Genomic DNA, 24428 nt, shown 5'->3' on the forward strand with positions numbered 1-24428 from the left:
TGCTTCAAGAAATACACCCAACACATTCTAGACTTATCATCAATGAAAAAGAAAAAATACTTACTCCCATTCAAAGAAGATGTTTACATAGGTCCACATACATTCGTGTGAAGGAGTTGGAGTTTTTCTACAGCTCTCCAAGCTTGGTTTACGGGAAAGGGTGGTCTGCTCAGCTTGCCAAGTTGACATGCATGGCATATGGATTTAACTTCATCAATTTCAGGCATGTTCTGGACCAACTATTTGGTCCGAATTTGTTTGAGGTCGTGGTAGTGATAATGGCCAAAACATTTATGCCAAATTTCAGATTCATCTAGCTTAGCACTATGAGCTTTGAATTCTGATTTTTTCCAATCAATGGGAAAGCTTTTTCCCATCATTCTAACCCTCATAAGTTCATAGCCCTCACTATCTAGTATTTTACAAGATTGATCCTGAAAATGTAGGACATATTTTCTCTCTAACATTTGTCCTACACTAAGTAAAATTTGATTTATTTCAGGAACATAAAGCACATCAGAAATCAACTTAATACCTGATTGAGTTTGCACAGCCACGTCACCTCTCCCTTTGACATCCACAAATTCTCCATTCCCTATCTTGACCTTGGATTGATACGCCTTGTCCAAGCTAATGAAGCTTTGCAAATTTGGAGTCATGTGATTGGTGCACCCGTTATCAATCAACCAGGTTTCATTGCATAGTAAGGCTATGCCGTAGGATGCCATAAATAATTGCTCAGCTTCCTGCCTTTGTTGCAAATCTTTAACCATCTGAGCTTGCTGCTTAAAGGGTTCCCCTTTATTTTTACAAACTTTCTATATGACCAAATTGTTTGCAAGCTCTACACTGAATTCCTGGTCTGAACCAGCACATTTTCTCTGAGTGTCCCTTCTTCTTGCAATGGGAACACGGTGGATACTCTTTTATCCCACCAGATTTGTTCCACTGAACGTTGGCCTTTTCTTTCCCTTTCTTGTCTCCTGCATTTCTCTTATTTCCTGTCTGTACAAACTTCCCTTTATGTGTTGCAACCATAGCACCTTCACCTACGACTTCTAGCCTTAAAAGCCTCATTTGCTCTTGAGCTTGTAAGGAATGGACCAGCTCAGTGAGTGTTATTTGAGTCAGGTCCTTAGAATCCTGAAGAAAGGAGATTTTAGCCTCAAATCTTTCAGGAAAGCTCACCAACACTTTCTCCACAATTCTTCTATCTGTCAACTCCACCCCAAGCAATCTAATTTTATTAACCACACTCATCAATCTATCAACATACTCCCTCACCTTCTCAGTTTCTTGCATTCTCAACAACTCAAATTCTCTTCTTAATTTCAACACTTGCATGCCTCTTGTTGTGTCACTACCCGTATACTCTTCTCTCAACTTATCCCATGCTTCCTTTGGTGTTTCATACGCCATAATCCTTGTGAATACAAGGTCAGTTACTGCTGCATGGATGTGAGAGAGAGCTCTTGGTGCCTTGGTAGCCTATTCTTCATGCATCCTGATTTGATTCAAGGTGGGATTCGGTCCCAAGTAAGGCAGTTGATGACTCTCTTCCACGTACTGCCACACACCCTATCCATGAAGGAATGCCTTCATCTTGACTGCCCACATATGATATTGCTCGCCATTAAAGACTGGAGGAGTAAGAGAGGCTAAAGGTTGTGCCATTGAAACTGAATATTTGGAATTTTGACAAAGAGAATATCGTAACAAGGGTTGAAGGTTAGGATTAAGAAGATTAGATTATTAGGGTCTCTAAGATCAATATATGCTCTAATACCAATTGTTGGTTTTGCATGAAAACAAAGAAGAGAAACAGATGAAAGAAAGAGAACCGAGATTGGAAAATGATGCTCTATTTTTTATTCAAAAAACAGGGATAAACTTATACAAAACACCCATCACTGTTTCACCTAATGGAATTACAAATTTCAAATTTAAACACAATACACCAACTAATACATGTACAGGCATAGGTAAAATTACATTTAACCAAACCTGATACACCTAAACACATCATTGAACCAATCCATAACAGTGACCTAAAAACTGCTTCTGCATGAACAGTGGGAGACCAAACGGTAGTAAAACATATAGTTCAAATTTTTCTGCCAACTTCTTCATTTCCAGCATGGTATCACCATTCAATAGCACTGCATTCCAGGCAGCTTCTTTCGAACTGATAGTGAGCCTTTCAAAGTAACGAATTGATTTATAGTAAGTAGCGGATTAATCTGTACAATTTAACAATTGTTACAAGTATGAAATTTTACTGATTTTCCCATTTTATACTTGTTGAGCAAGGCTTCAGTTTCACATGAAGAGGTTTATGACAATCATAGTGGACCTTATGAAGAAGGAGAAGTTTTTTGCATCACAAGGAGGTCCCATCATTCTTGAACAGGCAAGTTGGTTTCCAAATTCAATTTGATAGTACTCTGCTATGTACAAGTTATAGACATCCTGAATTCTACCTTCTAAGCTTACTGCTTCCCAAAATAATTAAAGTTTTTAGGAACAATTTTCTGTCCTTTGACTCTAAAGATCCGAATCAAACTTTGATCATATCTAAGCTCTTTATTTTATTTATTTTAATTGTTTTTTCCTTTGTATAGACATCACTTGTTTTGCATATGATCATACTCATATCAGTTTAGGGGGCTTATGTTGAAAAAGTTGTTACTTTACATCATAGATAGTGCCAAATTTTTAAAGTCGGGGATCAAACTTGCTTCTCATTAATTTCTGAATTACTTTAACTTTGATGGACCAGAATTGAATGAAATAGAGACAGCAGCGAGAACAAAATAACAATAAAACAAATCACAGACAGTAAACAAAGAGAAAATAACACGCTCAATTTATCATGGTTTATCCAATATGGGCTACGTCAAGCCGAGTTAATATTATTGCAATACTTTCTCACCTCTCTTGTTTACAATGAATGAATTGTCTTATGATTGCTATCACACTCATAACAAGAGAAAAAAATGTTTATATACTATGTTTAAAGTGACAAAACCTAGTTTTACAAATATTCATATTCCTAAGCCCAAACCTAATAAGGAGTTAATGACTTAAAGAAATCTTACAGTGGTTATACATGGAAAATGCTCAAACCGTCTATGGACTCGAGGGCATTTCCCCCACGATCCCTGCCCGTTCACCGAGGAGCAGAGCCCTCACCGCTGACCGGGTAGCGGGACCCATTAATGCTGAAGTAGTCGACAACTCCAACAAGAATCACATTTTATGCTAATCTATATAGGATTTTTGTTTATGATTAGTTTTTTAAAGATATTTCATATTTTGTTTTCAATCATACAAAGCTCATTTGGTCTAATGCCTATTTAATTTAAAGTTTTTCTTCTTCCATGTAACTGATAGATTGAGATTGCATTCAATGTCTTTCTTTTATCATAGGTAGAAAATGAATATGGTTGGTATCAAATGAATCACGGAGAACCAGGGAACCGATATGCCGCATGGGCTATGCAGACAGCTCTTTCTTAAAATATAGGGGTACCTTGGATAATGTGCCAACAATACGTTGGTCTTCCAGAATTTGTGGTAAGAGTTTTAATTAGCTAGTTAAACCGTTTTCTAACATCCTCAAATAATTTGAAAAACCAAGCTGAATGGGCTTGTGCTTGGCACAACATATCTCATTTGACATGGCCAAATAAAAGAAGTCTACAAGATGTATTAGTATTTGACACAGATATGAACTTTTTGTAAAACTTCATATGTGCTTCAAACCAAATACATATCCACATGCGTATATATATAGTTAAATTTGCAGTTTTTGTTCCCAATTTTAGGATATTTTGAGTTTCTCATAAGAATATATAGTTTATATTGCATTTATCTAGCTTAACAATTTTATAGTACGTGTACAGTTTTAATTATTTTAAATCCGATCGGACATTTAGCTAAAAGATATCAATTTTTTATTTTTTTATTTTTACAGATAGATAATTGTAATTCTTTTTACTGAGACCAATTCGCACCTATTTCACCAAAGAAGCCCAAAATTTGGACTGAGAATTGGCCTGGATGGTAATGTTGAGTTTTTTCTATATATCGCCTATGCTTTTTGCATGTGATTTTGGATATCAATTTCGATTTTCTACTTGAGCGTAATACAATCAACACTTTACCTTTTCCAGGTTTCAAACTTTTGGGGGGGCAAAGTGTCTCATAGACCAGCTGAAGATATTGCTTTTTCTGTTGCTCACTTTTTCCAAAAAGGTGGCAGTGTAAACAATTGCTACATGGTATATTAATTAATCTTGTATTTCATGCAAATAATCTATGTAACATTTGTTTTAATTACTTGAAGTAGTGAGTTGATAGACTAGTGTTTGAAGAATGACATACCATTATTGTTCATGGTTGTATTCTTTCATATGGTTTTTCAGTATCATGGTGGAACAAATGTTGGTCGAACGGCGGGAGGACTTTTTATCACCACAAGTTATGATTATGATGCACCAATTGATGAATATGATGAGTTGTCTCTGATAATTAATTTTAATGCCCATGATTCAACTGTTTTTATATGTGTTGTATTCAGCTAGTGTATTTATTATATATTAATTAAATGGTTTATTTTTAGGGTTACCAAGAAATACAAAATGGGGATATCCAAGGATCTTCATAGAGCTATAAAGTTATGTGAGCAAGTAGTGTTGAATAGTGAGCCAATTAACTTGTCACTCGGTCCATCCAAAGAGGTAATCTATCCATTCTAACTTACATGAATGTTTATCCATTCCGCAATGGGTTGTATTTACACAAAATAAATTGTTTTGAATAGGCCGAACGTGTATACTGATCTTCAGGAGATGTACTGCTTTCTTGCCAACAAGGATAACAAAAATGACATGATAGTGGAGTTTCGAAACGTCATATAACTTGCTGCATGGTCAGTTAGCATTCTGCCGGACGCAAGAATGTAGTATCAATTCCGCGAAGGTAACATTAATTTTCGTGTACTCATCAAATTCTTTTTTTTGAAGGGAAATGGTCCGTAAAATCATAGTATGCATGACGGAGACATGCCAATAAATAATATTTATTTTATATTCTTAATTAAGCAGGTTTGGTTATAAGTACTAGTAATATTTGATAAACCATTCTTAGATTAATGACGATCCTTGTTAGCTCTTAGTTAAAATTACATAACCTTGATATAGCTTTAGTTTGATATCATATCATACTCCCAGAATGCCAATAATTCTTTATGTAATTATTGCCTTAATTACTGCTATACTTATACAAAGAATTCTACAGGTAAGTTCACCAACCTCAAGAGTTGAAATGGTACCTGACAATTTGCAAGCTACAAAAGGGAAATGAGTTGAAATGGTACCTGACAATTTGCAAGCTACAAAATGGGAAATATTAAGAAGAAAGTTGGGATTTGGGGATAAGTGGACTCATGCAAAATGATCTTGTGGATCTGTTAAACAACAAAATTTGCTTCTGACTACCTGTGGTCAATACAAGGTTATCAGTCTCACTCTACCTCTAGAATAAATTACTAACAATTTATCAATTTATGTTTTTCTTGTGAAAAGTTGATCTATTCAAACTAAAGTATTTTCATGATGACAGTATTTATGTTAACCGAGATGAAGAGTTCTTAAGAAAGGATACCTCCAACTCTCAAATTGAATCAAGGGTCATGCACTCCACGTTTTTGTAAATGGGGAACTTCAAGGTTGGTATTTTTATTTATTTTTCTGCAATGTTCTCTTTCAGCTGCAGACTTTAAATTTATCATTTGTTCATTTTTTCGTTATATAGATATTGTGAATCAATGATCGATTTATTTACCTGTATCTGGGATTTTAATATAAGTTTTAAGATGAAGTAATTTTGTTCTTCCATTAGTATAAATCATGCAATTAAAATGTGATCATTTACTATATCTTTAATTAGAATTCACATAATTTATTGACAAACTTTGGGTGAAGAGGAGCTCTTAAGTATTGTACCATCCAGTTCTAAAGGTCATAAGATTAACTTTTAAAACTATATAAAATTCACTGACTTTCTAGTTAATTCTTAAGTTTCTATTATTGTGAGATTGGTTGTTCACGTTTGAGTAGTATATTCATTTACCATAATAGGTAGTCCAGACGGAGCCAGCTCAGGTCGTCAGCCTTCAAATTTATGAAACCCATCTCTTGAAAGCCGGGAAGAACGACATTTCTTACTAAGCATGACTTTGGGGTTACCGGTGAGTAACTTGCCTTGATGTATAAAATGTAAATAATTTTATGTAATGCACCTTGAATGTTATTTATAAAAATTTTAGAGTGCGGGATTATATTATGAATGGATGGGAACAAGATTAAACAGTGTCAAGATAGAGGGGTTCGGCAATGGGACAGTTGACTACACGCATAGAGCTGGAACTATAAGGTATTAATGTTCTCCGTTTTGCCGTACCAAGTTTTATCTCATGCTATTGTAAAACAATTTAGTTCAAGACCACTTAACAGACAAATTGTCAGTATAATCTAATGATTGCTATTCTTAATACCTTGCTTCTACCATATCAATTATAGGTGAATTTTCATTACATTAAAAAAAGAAATATCAGTTGATGATGGGCGAAGATTATAGAAATTCAAATTATGAGGTGTTGGAATGTTGGGAAAAGCGTATAAGATGCCTTGATTGTGCATTAATAGATAGTAATTTGTCTTAAAAGAATTTTGAGAATTCTTACCTTTTTCCTTATTGATCATGATTTCCAGGTAGGATTGGAAGGAGAAAGCCTAGGTATTACAAGCCAAGTTGTGTTAATTGTGTGAAATGGGTCTCGTACGGAACCACCAAAAATCAGTCTTTGACAGGTACAAGGAAATTCTTGCATGTAATGATACGTTTTCCTCTCATATATTATAAACTCTTTTTAAAGTTTTTTGATGGCATATGCTTTTACATTTAATAAGAATATTAACCAAAGAATATATGGAATATCGCAGACTATTGTAGACCAACCACCAGGGGACGATCCTGTCGGTCTTGATATGCTTGAGATGGGGAAAGGTCTAGCTTGGAAATGGAGAAGAAATTGGGAGATACTGGCGGGAGAAAGCTCTTTGATGATCAGTGGTGTCAAAAATGTGATTATAGAGGCTTATTTTCGCAGGAAAATGTCTTACTGGATGTGAGAGCTACACAAAGATGGTAAAACATAATAGAAAAATATTGACTAATTTGGAACTGAGAATTCAGCATTACATGTTTGTCCTCACTTTAAACTTATCAAATCTGCTGCAGCAAAACGCTTAGTGGAACTTCCATCGCAAAACAACTTTTTTTTTTGTAAATTCTATTTTCAAAAAAAAAAAAAAAAAAAAAAAAAAGACAACAAAGAATTGGTTATAAAAACATTATCTAATCAGGCTATAAATTTAGAAAACGGTTTCTGTCGAATTAATAGATTAATATAGTAGATACAGTATATGAGTACAAATCACTTTTAAAGCTTATTTATTCATCTGGATTGAGCAGGCACCATATTCCACGATCTTGGTTCAAGCCTACTGGAAATGTTCTAGTTATTTTTTAGGAGAAAGGTGGAGATCCAACAAAAATTAAGTTTTCAAAACGTAAAATCTCAGGTATGTGTGCGCTTGTTGGAGAAGATTATCCCTTGGCAGCTGTGAATCTCAAGAACAGTAGCATATCAGAAATAAAATTTGCCAGTTTTGGAAATCTTATAGGAACTTTCGGGTCTTATAGGAAGGGAGACTGTCATGACCTTCTAAATCTGTGGTTGAGATGGTAAGGACCTTAAATTGAAATTATACTGAATTCCTTTACTACAGAGGCATTTCGATCTGTTGATAATATAATATTTTATTGGAGGCTTGCCTGAATAAAAATGAGTGCGCTATACAGCTTACAGATGAGAGTTTCGATATGAGTTTCTGTACTTATAAAACGAACAAGAAACTAGCAGTGGAAGTATTATGTGATTACTTACCTCAACCGTTGATTTTTATAAAAAGAAACACAACTTGAGACGTTTCTGTTCGTAGGATTTCTTCTTTGTTTTTTTCCAAAAAATAATGGTGAAGTAGGAAGATGAATAATGGGCGGGATAATTCAAAACTAACGTCCCCGTTACAGGCATGTTTGCACTTGACCGCTACTTCTTGTTTTAACTCTTTAATGGCGGTTTTCTCTCCAAAATGGCAGCACTTTATGACTTTTACTTCAAAAGACTTCTATTTCTTTCTTCACATTGATCTCATTCTTCAACCCAAATTCCTCTTAACTGAAGTTTTGTTTGAGTGAAGCTTGCATATACTCCAACATCGTCCCTCAAGCAAACTCAAACTTTGCAATCTGTTCACTTTTCAACCAGAACTATAGTAATCTGTTCAAGATCTAACCTTCAAACAAAACTTCTACTTAAAACACAAACTTCAACTGACCAAAAGAAAAACTGCTTCAATCAAACATCTCAACTACTGTCGATTTTTGCAAACAAGAACCAACCAGTAAACACCACTCCTTCAAGCAAATATCTTAGCTGCGATCGACCAACATTCCTATTAATAACCATCAATCATTTGACCAAATGCCACTAACATCAAATTTTGTAACCATTTCCTTCCGATCATCAACTACTAACAATTCCATTTAATAATAGGCAAGATACTTCTAGTCATCCCTGAAATCATTCACCATTGATTACTTCAAAATACTTCTGATCGTCCCTAAAATCATTTGTTATAAATATTTTATATTTCACATAATGTGGTTCGTGTATTAATTTTATCCTGTGATTGTTTTGAAATAATTAAATTAATTGAAGAGCATGATGGTCATTTACCTTTGATGGAGAGGTTACTGTGGTTAATTAAATAACTGTTGTATATAAAGGGGTTCTCTCTCTGTTCCAATGTACGCATAATATTTTCCTTTCCATCAGAAGAAAAACAAGCCACTTACAGAAAGGGGAAAAGAGAGAGATACACTACCTTACTCTACAATCTCCATTAACAGATTACTCATGGATTCAAGTATGTTTTATTGTTTTCTTATAAATAGTGAAACTACATCAAATTTCAGATCTTGGGATTTAAGATTTTACAATTTTAGGGCATATAAATATGATTATATTACTAATTCTTTGCCATTGATGGAATTGATAAATTGATATTCATATTTTACATGTGATATCAGAGCCAGGTTTAGAAACTGATGTATTTTCCATTAAGTCGTTTTTTAGTATATTAGGGTTCTTATGGGATGAAGAAATTGAATTAGGTTTGGAAATTGAAAAATATAAAGGGATGTTAAATTTGATTGGGTTTGTAAATGTGATTGAGTTTGTAAATTTGATTGAGTTTGTAAATCTATTAAGTGATCTTCAAGACTAGTTTTTTCAATAAAAGTTTTCAAAAATTTAGATTCTAAAATTTTTCCAGAAATTCGAGTCAAATATTGACCCATATCTTGATCCAGCCCATTTTTTCATTAAAGCCTATTTGTTTTACTTTATATAAACCCAAATAAAAGAAGCCCAAACCATATTTTTTAAGTAAGCCCAATTCAAAGCCGAACCCATTAAGAAAATTCAAACCCAAACCCAAACCCATTAAGTTGTTTTTTTAATATATTAGGGTTCTTATGGGATGAAGAAATTGAATTGGGTTTGGAAATTGACAAATATAAAAGACATGTTAAATTTTATTGGATTTGTAAATTTGATTGAATTTGTAAATCTATTAAGTGGCTGGAAAGTTAGCGGAAATCAGATTTTCTTATGATAAAACGTGATCTTCCAGACAAGTTTTTTCAATAAAAATTTCCAAAAATTCAGATTCCAAAATTTTTCTAGAAATTCAGGTCAAATATTAACTCATATGTTGATCCAACCCATTTTTCCTTTAAAGCCTATTTGTTTTTGTTTATATAAACCCAAATAAAAAAAGCCCAAGCCATATTTTTTAAGTGAGCCCAATTCAAACCCGAACCCATTACGAAAATTCAAACCCAAACTGAAACCCATTAAGTTGTTTTTTTTAATATATTAGGGTTCGTATGGGCTGAAGAGATTGAATTGGGTTTGGAAATTGACAAATATAAAGGGATGTTAAATTTGATTGCGTTTGTAAATTTGATTCAGTTTGTAAATCTATTAAGTGGCTAGAAAGTTAGCTGAAATCAGATTTTCTTATGACGAAGCGTGATCTTCTAGACAAGTTTTTTCAATAAAAATTTTCATAAATTCAGATTCCAAAATTTTTCCATAAATTCGGGTCAAATATTGACCCATATATTGATCCAACCCATTTTTCCTTTAAAGCTTATTTGTTTTAGTTTATATAAACCCAAATAAAAGAAGCCCAAGCCATATTTTTTAAGTGAGCCTAATTCAAACCTGAACCCATTAAGAAAATTCAAACCCAAACACAAACCCATTAAGTTGTTTTTTAATATATTAGGGTTCTCATGGGATGAAGAAATTGAATTGGGTTTGGAAATTGACAAATATAAAGGGATGTTAAATTTGATTGGGTTTGTAAATTTGATTGAGTTTGTAAATTTGATTGAGTGGCTGGAAAGTTAGCAGAAATCAGATTTTCTTATGATGAAATGTGATCTTTCAGACTAGCTTTTTCAATAAAAATTTCCAAAAATTCAAATTCCCAAAGTTTTCTAGAAATTTGGGTCAAATATTGTCTCATATGTTGATCCAGCCCATTTTTCCTTTAAAGCCTATTTGTTTTAGTTTATATAAACCCAAATAAAAGAACCCCAAGCTATATTTTTTAAGTAAGCCCAATTCAAAGCCGAACGTATTAAGAAACCCAAACCCATTAAGTTGTTTTTTTAATATATTAGGGATCTTATGGGATGAATAAATTGAATTGGGTTTGGATATTGACAAATATAAAGGGATGTTAAATTTGATTGAACTTGTAAATTTGATTGAGTTTGCAAATCTATTAAGTGGCTGGAAAGTTAGCTGGAATCAGATTTTCTTATGATGAAACATTATCTTCTAGACTAGTTTTTTCAATAAAAATTTCCAGAAATTCAAATTCCAAATTTTTTCCAGAAATTCGGGTCAAATATTGACCCATATGTTGATCTAGCCCATTTTTCCTTTACAGTCTATTTGTTTTAGTTTATATAAACCCAAATAAAAGAAGCCCAAGCCATATTTTTTAAGTGAACCCAATTCAAACCCGAACCCATTAAGAAAATTCAAACCCAAACCCAAACCCATTAAGTTGTTTTTTAATATATTATGATTCTTATGGCATGAAGAAATTGAATTGGGTTTGGAAATTGACAAATATAAAGGGATGTAAAATTTGACTGGGTTTATAAATTTGATTAAGTTTGTAAATCTATTAAGTGGCTGGAAAGTTAGCTAAAATTAGATTTTCTTATGATGAAAGGTGATCTTCCAAACTAGTTTTTTCAATAAAAATTTCAAGAAATATAGATCCCAAAATTTTTCCAGAAATTCGGGTCAAATATTGACCCATGTGTTGATCTTGCCTATTTTTCCTTTAAAGCTTATTTGTTTTAGTTTATATAAACCCAAATAAAAGAAGCACAAGCCATATTTTTTAAGTGAGCCCAATTCAAACCCGAACCGAAACCCATTAAGTTTTTTTTTTTCAATATATTAGGGTTCTTATGGGATGAAGAAATTGAATTGGGTTTGGAAATTGACAAATATAAAGGGATGTAAAATTTGATTGGGTTTGTAAATTTGATTGAATTTGTAAATCTATTATGTGGCTGGAAAGTTAGCTGAAATCAGATTTTCTTATGATGAAACATGATCTTCTAGACTAGTTTTTTCAATAAAAATTTCTAAAATTCAGATTCCAAAATTTTTCATGAAATTCGGGTAAAATATTTACCCATATGTTGATCCAGCCCATTTTTCCTTTAAAGCCTATTTCTTTTAGTTTATATAAACCCAAATAAAAGAAGCCCAAGTCATATTTTTTAAGTGAGCCCAATTCAAAGCCGAACCCATTAAGAAAATTCAAACCCAAACCCAAACCCATTAAGTTGTTTTTTAATATATTAGGGTTCTTATGGGATGAAGGAATTGAAGTGGGTCTGGAAATTGACAAATATAAATGGATGTAAAATTTGATTGGGTTTGTAAATTTGATCGAGTTTGTAAATCTATTAAGTGGCTAGAAAGTTAGTTGAAATCAGATTTTCTTATGAGGAAACGTGATCTTCCAGACTAGTTTTTTCAATAAAAATTTCTAGAATTTCATATTCCAATTTTTTTTCCAGAAATTCAGGTCAACTATTGACCCATATGTTGATCCAGCCCATTTTTCCTTTAAAGCCAATTTGTTTTAGTTTATATAAACCCAAATAAAAGAAGCCCATGCCATATTTTTTAAGTGAGCCCAATTCAAACCCTCAAACCCAAACCGAAACCCATTAAATTGTTTTTTAATATATTAGGGTTCTTATGGGATGAAGAAATTGAATTGGGTTTGGAAATTGACAAATATAAAGGGATGTTAAATTTGATTGGGTTTGTAAATTTGATTGAGTTTGTAAATCTATTAAGTGGCTGGAAAATTAGTTGAAATCGGATTTTCTTATGATGAAACGTGGTCTTCCATACTAGTTTTTTCAATAAAAATTTTCAAAAATTCTTATTCCAAAATTTTTCCAGAAATTCGGGTCAAATATTTACCCATATGTTGATCCAACCCATTTTTCCTTTAAACCCTATTTGTTTTAGTTTATATAAACCCAAATAAAAGAAGCCCAAGCCATATTTTTTAGTGATCCCAATTCAAACCCAAACCCACTAAAAAAATTCAAACCCAAACCCAAACCTGTTAAGTTGTTTTTTAATATATTAGAGTTCTTATGGGATGAAGAAATTGAATTGGGTTTGGAAATTGACAAGTATAAAAGGATGTAAAATTTGATTGGGTTTGTAAATTTGATTGAGTTTGTAAATCTATTAAGTGGCTGGAAAGTTAGCTGAAATCAGATTTTCTTATGATGAAACGTGATCTTCTAGACTAGTTTTTTAAATAAAAATTTCTAGAATTTCATATTCCAATTTTTTTCCAGAAATTCGGGTCAACTATTGACCCATATGTTGATCCAGCCCATTTTTCCTTTAAGGTCTATTTGTTTTAGTTTATATAAACTCAAATAAAAGAAGCCCAAGCCATATTTTTTAAGTGAGCCCAATTCAAACCCCAAGCCCATTAAGAAAATTCAAACCCAAACCCAAACCCAAACCCATTAAGTTGTTTTTTTAATATATTAGGGTTCTTATGGGATGAAGAAATTGAATTGGGTTTGGAAATTGACAAATATAAAGGGATGTTAAATTTGATTGGGTTTGTAAATTTGATCGATTTTGTAAATCTATTAAGTGGCTAGAAAGTTAGCTGAAATAAGATTTTCTTATGATGAAACGTGATCTTCCAAACTAGTTTTTTCAACAAAAATTTCCAGAAATTCAGATTCCAAAATTTTTGCAGAAATTCGGTTCAAATATTGACCCCTATGTTGATCCGACCCATTTTTCGTTTAAAGCCTATTTGTTTTAGTTTATATAAACCCAAATAAAAGAAGCCCAAGCCATATTTTTTAAATGAGCCAAATTCAAACCCAAACCCATTAAGAAAATTCAAACCCGAACACATTAAGAAGCCTAACCCATTTAGTCAAATGGGTAAACCCGTTCCAATCAACGATTCGGATCGGTAAACGGGTCAAACCACTCCAGACCGTTGACTAAACCGGTCAACCGTTAAATCAAACAGTCAATCATCAAAGTTAACAGTCAACAGTCAAAGTTAACAGTTGACTATTAAAATTAATGGTCAACTGTCAAAGTTTACGATCAACGGGTTGAATTGACCCAATTTTGACCTTGGATAATATTATAATTATTATTTAAGTTTAATACTCTATTACGTATAATTCGTTAGTCACCAAAGTGGCCAAATAAGAATGGTTATCCCATAGATATCAAACTAAGTTAGATTTAATTACTTATGATCGTTAGATGCTTTAAAGAGATGACATGATGTAGTTGACATGAGTAATTTGGAGTTCATAAATTATAGGATAGTTAAGGATCACCCAAAGGTAGATTAGTTAATCTTATAGTTATGAACATGACTGTCGTTAATTAATGTACTTGACTGGCTGTGTTTAGTATATCTAAAGATAACAAACATGTCTAATGAAAGTATATTTTATACCAATTAAGAAAATTGCATCAATTAAGTTTAATTATCGTATATTGTTATATCTTCCAAAGGAGATTTTCAATATACATTTATGTTTTAATAATAATAAATTTTAATATCTGAATCTAAAATTATGTATTAGGTATAAAACTCAAAGCATTGATGTGTAAGCATAATTTTGTTTTTGCAGCATCTGCTCTTCATTCCTCATCTGTTATTAAGTTTAATGGGTTCAATTATAATGAGTGGAGTAAGCAAGTCGAGTATTATTTGGGTGTTCAAAATCTCAACCTTGCACTCATGACGGAGAAACCAACTAATCTCATTGAGAACAGCACTAATGAGAAGAGGTCTTTCCATAAGGAATGAGAGAGATAGAATAGATTGAGCTTGAAGTTTTTATGGATGACAATGGGAAGTGAAAGGAAGACCTCATTTCCTGCACAGAATATGCTAGGGAATTTATGAGATTAGCCACAGAGACTTCTCACTCTGAGGCTACTGACAAGTCCCATACTAAGGCATTAATGAGTAGGCTAACCACTATGAAATATGATGGTTCTCGTAGCATGTATGAGCATGTGATGGAGATGTCAAATATAGCAGCAAGAATTAGAAACATGAGAATGTTTGTGGACTAAAATTTCCTAGTTCAGTTTGTTATTAACTCTTTACCTTCTCAATTTAGTCCATTTCAAATTAATTATAATACAATTAAAAATAAATGGACTATGATTGAACTTCAAACTAAGTTAGTACAAGAGGAGGAAAGATTGAAGAAACAAGGAGTTCATTTAGTTAATCTAGTGGGCCTGTCTGGAGTTAAGAAGAAATCCAACAAGAAGTATGGAAAGGGCAAAAGACCACTGAAGATTAATAAGTCTTCTGCCAAAATCCATAAGAAGGATAAGACTAAAGTGTCATTAAAGTGTAATTTCTATAAGAAGTTGGACATTATATGAGGGACTGCCTGAAACGTAAGGCATGGTTTGAAAAGAAAGGTAAGCCTAGTGCTTTTGTATGTTTTGAATCATATTTATCAGAAGTTTCTTATAATACTTGGTGGATTGCTTCTGGATGTACCACTCATGTTTATAATACTATGCAGGGGTTCCTTATGACCCAAAATTTTGTCGAACGGTCGTCACAATCACAAAATTAAACCTAAATACCGTAGTTAGCGGTAAGCAGGGTCGAATCCACAAGGAGCAAGACTAACAACCTAATCTATTTTGAGTAGTGGAAATGAAATTGGCAATTGATTAATGAAACTAAACAAACTAAATGCAAATAATAAAAAAGTGAAATTAAAACTAATAAAGACTTTATAATAAAAACGTTGCCATTACGGTTTTGGTTCGACACGAGACCAACTCACACAATTCTCCTCCACCCTCTACGATCCCCTAAACCTACAAGGCAAGGTAAATCAATGAAATAGTTTGCCAGTACTCTAGGTATAATCTATCATGTCTCACCCGATCACTCAAGTTCGATTGGTTAAAGACTATCATTAAATGCCGATAAACGCTACAAGATAATACCACTAGTTGGTACGCGATTAACAAATATAATTTGTCAACACGTATTTTCCAAACAAACAACTTCACAATAAACGCAACAACAGTAGAAATGAAATTAAATCCGAACACAACTCAATTACAATCGATGCGAAGTAATGAAAAGCAATATTCATCATTTAATTATTTCAAACCAACGTTTATCATTCAACGTGTTCTATGAAAACATTAAATCACAATGGACAACAATATTCATCACAGATTATGCTCAAACCATATTAAAGTATCGAAATCAAACATGAAACAAAAACAAATATAATCCAAAGCACAATACTACCAAATGTCCTATAATCGGGCTCATCCAACTAGTCGAGAGCTGATGAGCAGAGCCATGGAGTCAATCTTGATCTCATCTACGCCGTAATAGACAACCAGGAACTCAGCCGCTCATGGTGGTGATGACGGAGGCCGAAACAGTGGAAACGAAGTTGATCATGGCGGAGAGGAGGTAACTGACAGCTATATGATGCAAAGAAGGCGCAAAAATGACCAACGGACAACCCGGAATACGAACAATCGCACTCATCGGAAAACATTAATTTTTCGGTGGGTCTTCCAGAAAATGGTGGTAGAAATAGGATCCGAAGGTACCGATGGAAAGCTCTGGTGATGGGGAGTTCAGATCAGGTCTTGGAGAGGTGAAAGGTTGCCGGAAATGAGCAAGATCTGGGCTGGAAGATGAAGAGGAACGGCGGCTAGATGGCAGATTCCGACGGTTTTCATGGCAGCTGAAGCTCGGAATGGGTAGATCCAGCTGTGGGGAAGGAAGATCAAGTCCTAGGAAGCCCAACCGTCATTGAAAAATGGCGAAATCTCGGCTAGAATGCGAAAAGTCGGGGTGGGAATATGAAGCGTCGCGGCGGCAATGATGGTTCTCACGGTGGTGATCCAGGACGATGAAGATCTATGCACGAGGGAGATGAACCGTCGCCAAAGGTCGCTAGAAAGGAAGATGAAGGATTGCCGGAAAATGGATGAACAGCGACTCCTGGAAAACGCGACCTCTCGTTTTCTTTTATAGAATAAAATACAAAATATTACTTTGGTCCCTGCATAATTGAAACATGACAAAATCAGCCCTTATAAATATTACAGTTTACCCCCTAAACAGCAATGAATGGACAAAATCACCCTAACCTAAACCACAACCTAATACAACTCATATCCTTCCAAAATCATTCCAAACATGTTAAATTCATAAGAAAAATATAGGAAACGATTTTCGTAATAAATTCATAAATTCTTTAATTGTCTCAATATACTTCAATTTAATCACATGGGGTATTTTTATCACCAAAATAGAGTCACTTTCATGACTCTAACACACTCTCCAATTACTCTTTGCTCGTCCTCAAGTAAAGTTAAAAGAACTCTTTCAACGTTCTCACAAAACCATACACAACCATATTCATCAACAACCAAGACATTCAACAAAAGGTGAAGTGAAGAATTTGAACCTAACATGCAAACAAACACGATCCTAAATAAAGAACTAAAGTTTCTGTTAAGATTTGCCTATCCCCATTCAAGCTTCTCAAACACACATTTCCATTTATATCACAATGTTAAAATGTCATGCAAAACTCCCCAATTGTACATGCAACAATGCTCAATTTCCACACAAGATTTTGACATATTATTTCTTTTCATTCATCACTTGTTTGTTTGTTTGTTTGTTTTTTTTTTTTTTTTTTTTTCTTGTCTTAACTTCTTAAGCTTTCTAGAAGGTCCGTGTAACGGGCTTTAGGTCAATGACTCCCAAACCAGATGGCTATAGGGCACTAAGTGTAGAACACTCCTTGAACTTACTCACCCGAACCAACTAGGCTACAAGTCAAGACTTTATTTCTTTATTTCTTTTTTTATAAAGCTTATGATCTATGTAATGACTTCTTAAGTTTTCTAGAGGACCCATGTAATGAGTTTTAGGCCAACCGCTCCCAAGCTAGATGGCTTTAGGGGATTAGGTGTAGAACACCCCTCGGGTGTACTCACTCGAGTCAACTAGGCTACAAATCAAAACGAAATCATCAAGCAGCATTTAAGCACTTTTAACACACGCAAGATAATAAATGAAACTTTGCTCCATGGGCATGTAACGTATGTGGGAGACTTGCATAAACACTAAAACATATGACATTTACACAAAACGGTGGCTAACCACAATTATGGACAAATTTAGCACAAAACAGAACCAATAGTGCAATGTTTAAAACCATGTTGCAACAAACAATTTTCAAAAACCTCACAAAACCTTTCAACTAGCATCTCAATTGCTTCAAAAATGGTGATTATGCATGAATTCATGAAAAATTTTAAAAATAACTCACTTTAGTTTACTTTAACCACTTTTGGACTTACAAGAGAAAGATTCAACATATTTTCAGCAAAAAACATCATCATGCCACAAAAATTTAAGCACAATCCATTCAACACACAATCTCCACAAAAGCATCATCAATAACACTTCACAAAAATAAAAATCACAATCTCCAAAAATCACAATCTCCACAAAAGCATCATCAATAACACTTCACAAAAATATCACAATCTCCACAAAAGCATCATCAACAATACTTCACAAAAATAAAAATCAATCAACACTCCCCAACTTAAAATGTCATTGTCCTCAATGACCCACAACTACAAACATCCTCCCCAACTTAGCATCAAATGATCTCAAATGACAATATGATCAATAACATTAAAATCGTCCAACATATTTGAGAATAAGAAATCTAACAATAACAGCATATAAGGTGGAGAGATACAACCTGAGGAACAATGTTAGGGCTGTCATCAATAGAGTTTGTGGAGCATGAATAAGCGTAGCCTTGGACTAGTTAATGAGTTTCCAAACATGACAATCCTGCGAAGACAAAAACAACAAAAACATAAAAGTAGTGAAAAGATATTTACAAAGGTGGGTTGCCTCCCACAAGCGCTAAGTTTAAAGTCTTCAACTAGACTCAGTGCACTGACATGGCTAATGTGGTTCTAATAAAGAACACTCTTCAATTATCTCTCTATCATTAATTCCATCGACATAAGGTTTAAGTCTTTGGCCATTCATCTTATAAACTTGTCCCTTTTTTGGGTTTCGGATTTCAACAGCTCCGTGAGGGAAAACATTAAGAACAATAAAAGAGCCATCCCATCGTGACTAAAGCTTCCCCTTAAAGAGGCGAATCTTAGAGTTAAAGAGCCACACTTTTTGATTAGGAGAGAATGACTTCCTAACAATGTGTTTATCGTGAAAAGCTTTCGTCTTCTCTTTAGAGATGCGAGAGTTCTCATAAGCTTCGTGTCTTAGCTCATCTAACTCCGAAAGTTGGAGTTTCCTATGGTCACCGGCCGTGGTCATGTCAAAATTGAATTTCCTTGTGGCCCAATATGCTCTATGTTCAAGTTCTACAAGTAAATGACATGCTTTCCCAAAAACTAACTGATAAGGGGACATGCCAATAGGGGTACGATATGAGGTTCGATAGGCCCAAAGTGTATCATTCAGACGCACTGAACAATCCTTACGATCGGGCCATACCATTTTCTCTAAGATAGTCTTAATTTCCCTATTAGCACGTTCTACTTGTCCACTAGTTTGAGGGTGATAAGGTGTGGCAACTCGATGGGTGATTGAGTACTTTTTCAATAGTGAGCCAAAGTGCCTATTGGTGAAATGTGAGCCACCATCACTGATGATGGCGCGCGGATGACCGAAATGGCTAAAGATGTGCGATTGAACAAAGTTGACGACCACCTTATGATCATTGGTCCTAGTGGCAATGGCTTCTACCCATTTAGACACATAATCAACTGCAAGCAAGATATATTCAAAGCCAAAAGATGAGGGAAATGGACCCATGAAATCAATACCCCACACATCAAACACTTCCACAATCAAAATAGGATTCAGGGGCATCATATCTCGTCTACCAATATTCCCTACTTTTTGACATGAAGTACAAGCACGACAATAAAAGAATGCATCACGAAAAAGAGAGGGCCAATAGAAACCACACTGGAGGACCTTTAAAGCGGTCCTCTTGCCACTATAATGACCACCACAAGCATAAGAATGACAAAATGCAAGTACACTACTAAAGTCATGGTCGAGAACACATCTCCTAACTATCTGGTCTACACATACCTTGAAAAAGTTCGGGTCTTCCCAAAAATAATGCTTGATGGTTGCAAAGAAATGATCTTTCTAAGTTTTGGTCCACCCTAATGATAATTGTCCTACGGCCAAGTAATTGACTATATGGGCATACCAAAGTGCTTTGGATTGGGATATCGCAAACAGTTGCTCATTCGGGAAAGATTCATTCAAACATTGACTAGGGACATACTCTGTAAAGAGTTTAGACAAGTGGTCAGTGACCACATTATCACTACCCTTTTTATCTTTGATTTCTAGATCAAACTCTTGCAACAACAAAATCCATCGAATTAGTCTAGGCTTAGTGTCTTTCTTGGCTAACAAATACCTAACTGCAACATAGTCTGTAAAGACAACTATCATACACCCAAGAAGATAAGACCAGAACTTATCAAGGGAAAACACTACTGCAAGCAACTCTTTCTCCGTAGTGGTGTAATTACATTGAGCATTGGAGAGGGTCTTGCTTGCACAGTAGATCACAATGGGCTTTTTATTCCCCCGTTGGCCAAGGACTGCACTAATGGCAAAATCCGACGCGTCACACATCACTTCAAAAGGTAGGTTCCAATCAGGAGGTTGCATGATGGGTGCTGTGGTCAACGCTTCCTTCAAAATGGTAAAGGCAATCATACAAGAGTAATAAAAACAAATGGCACATCTTTAGCAAGGAAATCACACAAAGGCTTGGAGATCTTGCTAAAATTCTAGATGAAACGCCTATAAAATCCTGCATGGCCTAGGAAAGATCTAATTTGTTTGACCGACGAAGGCGGTGGTAGTTGAGAAATCAACTCTACCTTTGCCTTATCCACTGCTATCCCCTCCTTGGAAACTACATGACTTAAGACAATTCCCTCCTGAACCATGAAATGACTCTTTTCCCAACTAAGAACAAGATTTGTCTCTTTACAACGTTCCAACACCAACTCAAGTTTTTCGAGACAATCATCAAAAGATGCACCAAACACAGAAAAATTATCCATGAAGACTTCAAGGAATTGACCCACCATGTCAGAAAATATCGATAACATGAACCTTTGAAACGTTGCCGGTGTATTGCATAACCCGAAGGGCATGCAATGAAAGGTAAACGTACCAAAAGGACATGTGAACGTGGTTTTTTCCTAGTCTTCGGGGGCAACTGGTACTTGATTATATCTGGAATAGCCATCCAGAAAACAATAGAAAGCTTGTCTTGCAAGTTTTTCTAGGATTTGGTCAATAAATGGGAGTAGAAAATGATCTTTCCTAGTAGCTAGGTTGAGCTTCCTATAGTCAATGTAAACTCTCCATCCTTTGGGAGTACGGGTAGGAATTCGCTCACCTTTTTCATTTTCAACAACGGTGAGGCCATTCTTCTTAGGTACAACATGGGTCGGACTCACCCATTGGCTGTCGGATATAGGGTAGATGATACCCGCATCAAGCCATTTGATCACTTCTTTCTTCACTACCTCTTTCATGTTCGGGTTTAACCTTTTTGAGCTTCATGCACCGGTTTAGCATTCTCCTCACAAAATATGCGATGCATGCACAAAGAAGGGCTAATCCCTTACAAATCGGCTATCAACCAACCGATTGCTTCTTTATGTGCTGTCAAGACCGCCACTAATCTCTCTTCTTGCTCACTATCTAAGTTGGCGGCAATGATCACGGGTAAGGTCTTATTAGGTCTTAGGAAAACATACTTTAGAGTATCAGGCAAGACCTTCAACTCTAAGACTGGTGGAGACTCAATTGACCTCGGTTGTGTCGTCTTAGACAAAGGTGGTAAGGGTTCATACTTGATGTTCCAAGGTCGACGCTCTAGAGTGGGCGACCTAGCCATATACGCACTAACCTCCTTAATCTCAGACACGACACTCAAGCTAGATATCTCCTCAACAAACGGATTCATAAGAGTGTAAATTGCATCATCACATAACATCTATGGGGTGTGAGCCTCCACTAGACTGTCAATAGCATCAACCATGAAACACTCGTTATCGTCCTCACGCATCGGTCCTAAACCAGCATTAAACACATTAAGTCTCAGTTTCCTATTCCTAAAAGACACTTCCATCTCTCCTGATCTACAGTTAATGCATGCATTTGCCGTTGCTAGAAAATGTCTCCCTAAAATAATTGGTGGCATACTTCCACTGCTCGTATACTCTATGTCTAAGACAAGAAAATCCACCGGAAAATATAGTTCCTCAACCTTAACTAACACGTCCTCAATTAGGTCCCTAGGCATTTTGACCGATCGGTCAGCTAACTGTAGTATGACTTCAGTCGACTTGAGCTCACCTAAGTTAAACTGTTCATACACAGAAGTGGGTAATAAGTTCATGCTCGCCCCTAAGTCTAAGAGTGCTCTATCAATCGTGACATTACCTAACACACAAGAAATAATAGGAGCTCCAGGATCCTTTAACTCTGAGGGAATACGGTTTGAGACAACCGGACTTACATTTTCTGGTAAATGTATAGTCTTAGGTGTGTGAGATTTCATTCGCCTCTTTTGTGTACACAAGTCTTTAAGGAATTTGGCATAAGCAGGTACTTGCTTAATGGCATCTAAGAGTGGAATGTTAATCTGTACCTGCTTAAACAATTCAATCATTTCCTATATCCTAGCACTTTTCCTAGTAGTGGGAGCATTTGGGGGCTCTAAGCACTGAGGAAAGGGTGCTCTCGGTATGTACGATGCAAGGGATGGTTCATTCTCCCCAACTTTTTCCTTACCCGGTCTTTGAGCACTTGACTCTACAAGTGGCTCACTCTCGCTCTCTTTGGCTTGGTCCCTACCTAGACTTTCCTCTTCTCTACCCTGGACTTTTACTTCCCTCTCAAGCTTAATTAGCTCTCGACCGCTCTGAAGAGTCATCACGGCCTTAGCTTGTTCGAAAAACCCTTTCTGCTGAGAAGAACCACTAGGGTTACTTATGACTTGACTAGGCAATTGGCATTGTTCCCTCCTATTGACTGTTTCGGCTATTTGACCAATCTGGGTCTCTAGCTTACTAATGGATTGGGAATGGGAATGTAGAAGTTGGGTATTCTGCTCTAAATCCTGGAACCTAGCATTCATGTCGGCTTTTTGTTCTTGCATGGTTTAGAGCATTTGAGCCATCATTGATTCTAGTGAACTCGGCACCGGAGTAGGCTATTGAACGAGAGGTGGGATCCTAGGTTGGATTGAAGGTTGCTCCCTATAATTGCCTTATTGATTGGAAGGATTGTTCTTGTATGACATATTATTGGGGACATTCTAAGGTGGTTGTGGCTTCCATGAAAAATTAGGGTGATTACGCCACCTAGGATTGTACGTGTTCGAGTACGGATCGCTCCATCTCTGGAAGCTTTGTGCAACCTGCACTTTCTCTTCAAAAGGGTCAGGGGCGAGTATCTCAATTGGATGGTCAAGAGTGGAGTGCATGGCAAAAACATCCTGGTTCGCCCTTTTCTGAGATGATTGTATAGAGGGTTGCCCTTGTATAGATACAAACTGGGCAAATCGGTGGGCCAACACCTCTAACTTAGAACTAATGTCATCTAACCGTGACACCTCATACATGCCACCCTTCTTGGATGGCTACCCTAAAATAGGCATTCTAGACGCAGAAATGTGGTGCATTGAATTTTCACTTAAGGTCTTGAAGAGTTGCCATAACTCATTCTCGTACTTATGCATAAATATTCCTCCACAAGAGGCGTCTACCATATTCCTATGCCTCTTGGTTAGTCCGTCATAAAAACTACAAACTAATTGCCACCTAGGGACTGCGTGATGGGGACACTTCCTAAGCATTTCCTTCAAACGTTCCCAACTCTCATAAAATTCCTCGCCATCAAGTTGAGCGAAACTAGTAATGGCTCTTCTTATGCTTTTGGTTTTACCAATGGGATAATACTTTTTTAGGAATCCTTGTTGCATTTGGGCCCAAGAGATAATGGACCCTGCTGCCAAAGAATTAAGCCACTGTTTGGCTTGATCCGTAAGTGAGAATGGGAATAAAATTAAGCGCACGACATCTTCATTCACTTGTTGAAGTCTAACTGTGGAGCAAACCTCTAAAAATTCATCTAAGTGTTTGTATGACTCATTTAAATTCCCATAATAAATTGGCAGCAATTGGATGACACTAGTGTTGATCTCATAGTGTTATGTCTGGACATTGGGGATATGGATACATGAGGCTGAAGTGTAGGTGGTGGGTGCGAAATGTTGGCTAAGGGGCACATGTGCGGGTTCATCTTGGTCAGCCATCCTACGTGCTTGTTTTCTATTCCTCTTACATGTGCGTTCAATTTCAAGATTTAAAGGTAATAACTCTTCGTTACAAGACCTTTTAGTTTGCATTCATCAATCAAACACACAAAAGGCTCAACAAGCAATGCAACAACAATCTCAAAGAAAATTAACTAAATGCAAATCCTAAGAAA

The 24428-nt window shown here is 35.5% G+C and overlaps 1 protein-coding gene and 1 pseudogene across 1 annotated transcript; one reads left to right on the forward strand and one right to left on the reverse strand.

Moving 5' to 3' along the window:
* LOC116127724 overlaps window positions 1-14624 on the forward strand; it is a 31172-nt pseudogene extending 16548 nt beyond the window's left edge.
* Window positions 14625-21927: 7303 nt separating this feature from the next.
* LOC116127740 lies at window positions 21928-22605 on the reverse strand. The gene has a single exon (XM_031413383.1). The coding sequence runs from the start codon at window positions 22603-22605 to the stop codon at window positions 21928-21930; it is 678 nt and encodes a 225-aa protein (XP_031269243.1).
* Between the last annotated feature and the right edge of the window lie 1823 nt (window positions 22606-24428).

This window comes from Pistacia vera, unplaced genomic scaffold (assembly GCF_008641045.1).
Source record: "Pistacia vera cultivar Batoury unplaced genomic scaffold, PisVer_v2 Contig105, whole genome shotgun sequence".
NCBI lineage: Eukaryota > Viridiplantae > Streptophyta > Magnoliopsida > Sapindales > Anacardiaceae > Pistacia > Pistacia vera.

Excerpts from the sequence above, each read along its gene's own strand:
- LOC116127740 (XM_031413383.1), bottom strand. The coding sequence starts at position 22,605 with ATGATTGAATTGTTTAAGCAGGTACAGATTAACATTCCACTCTTAGAT.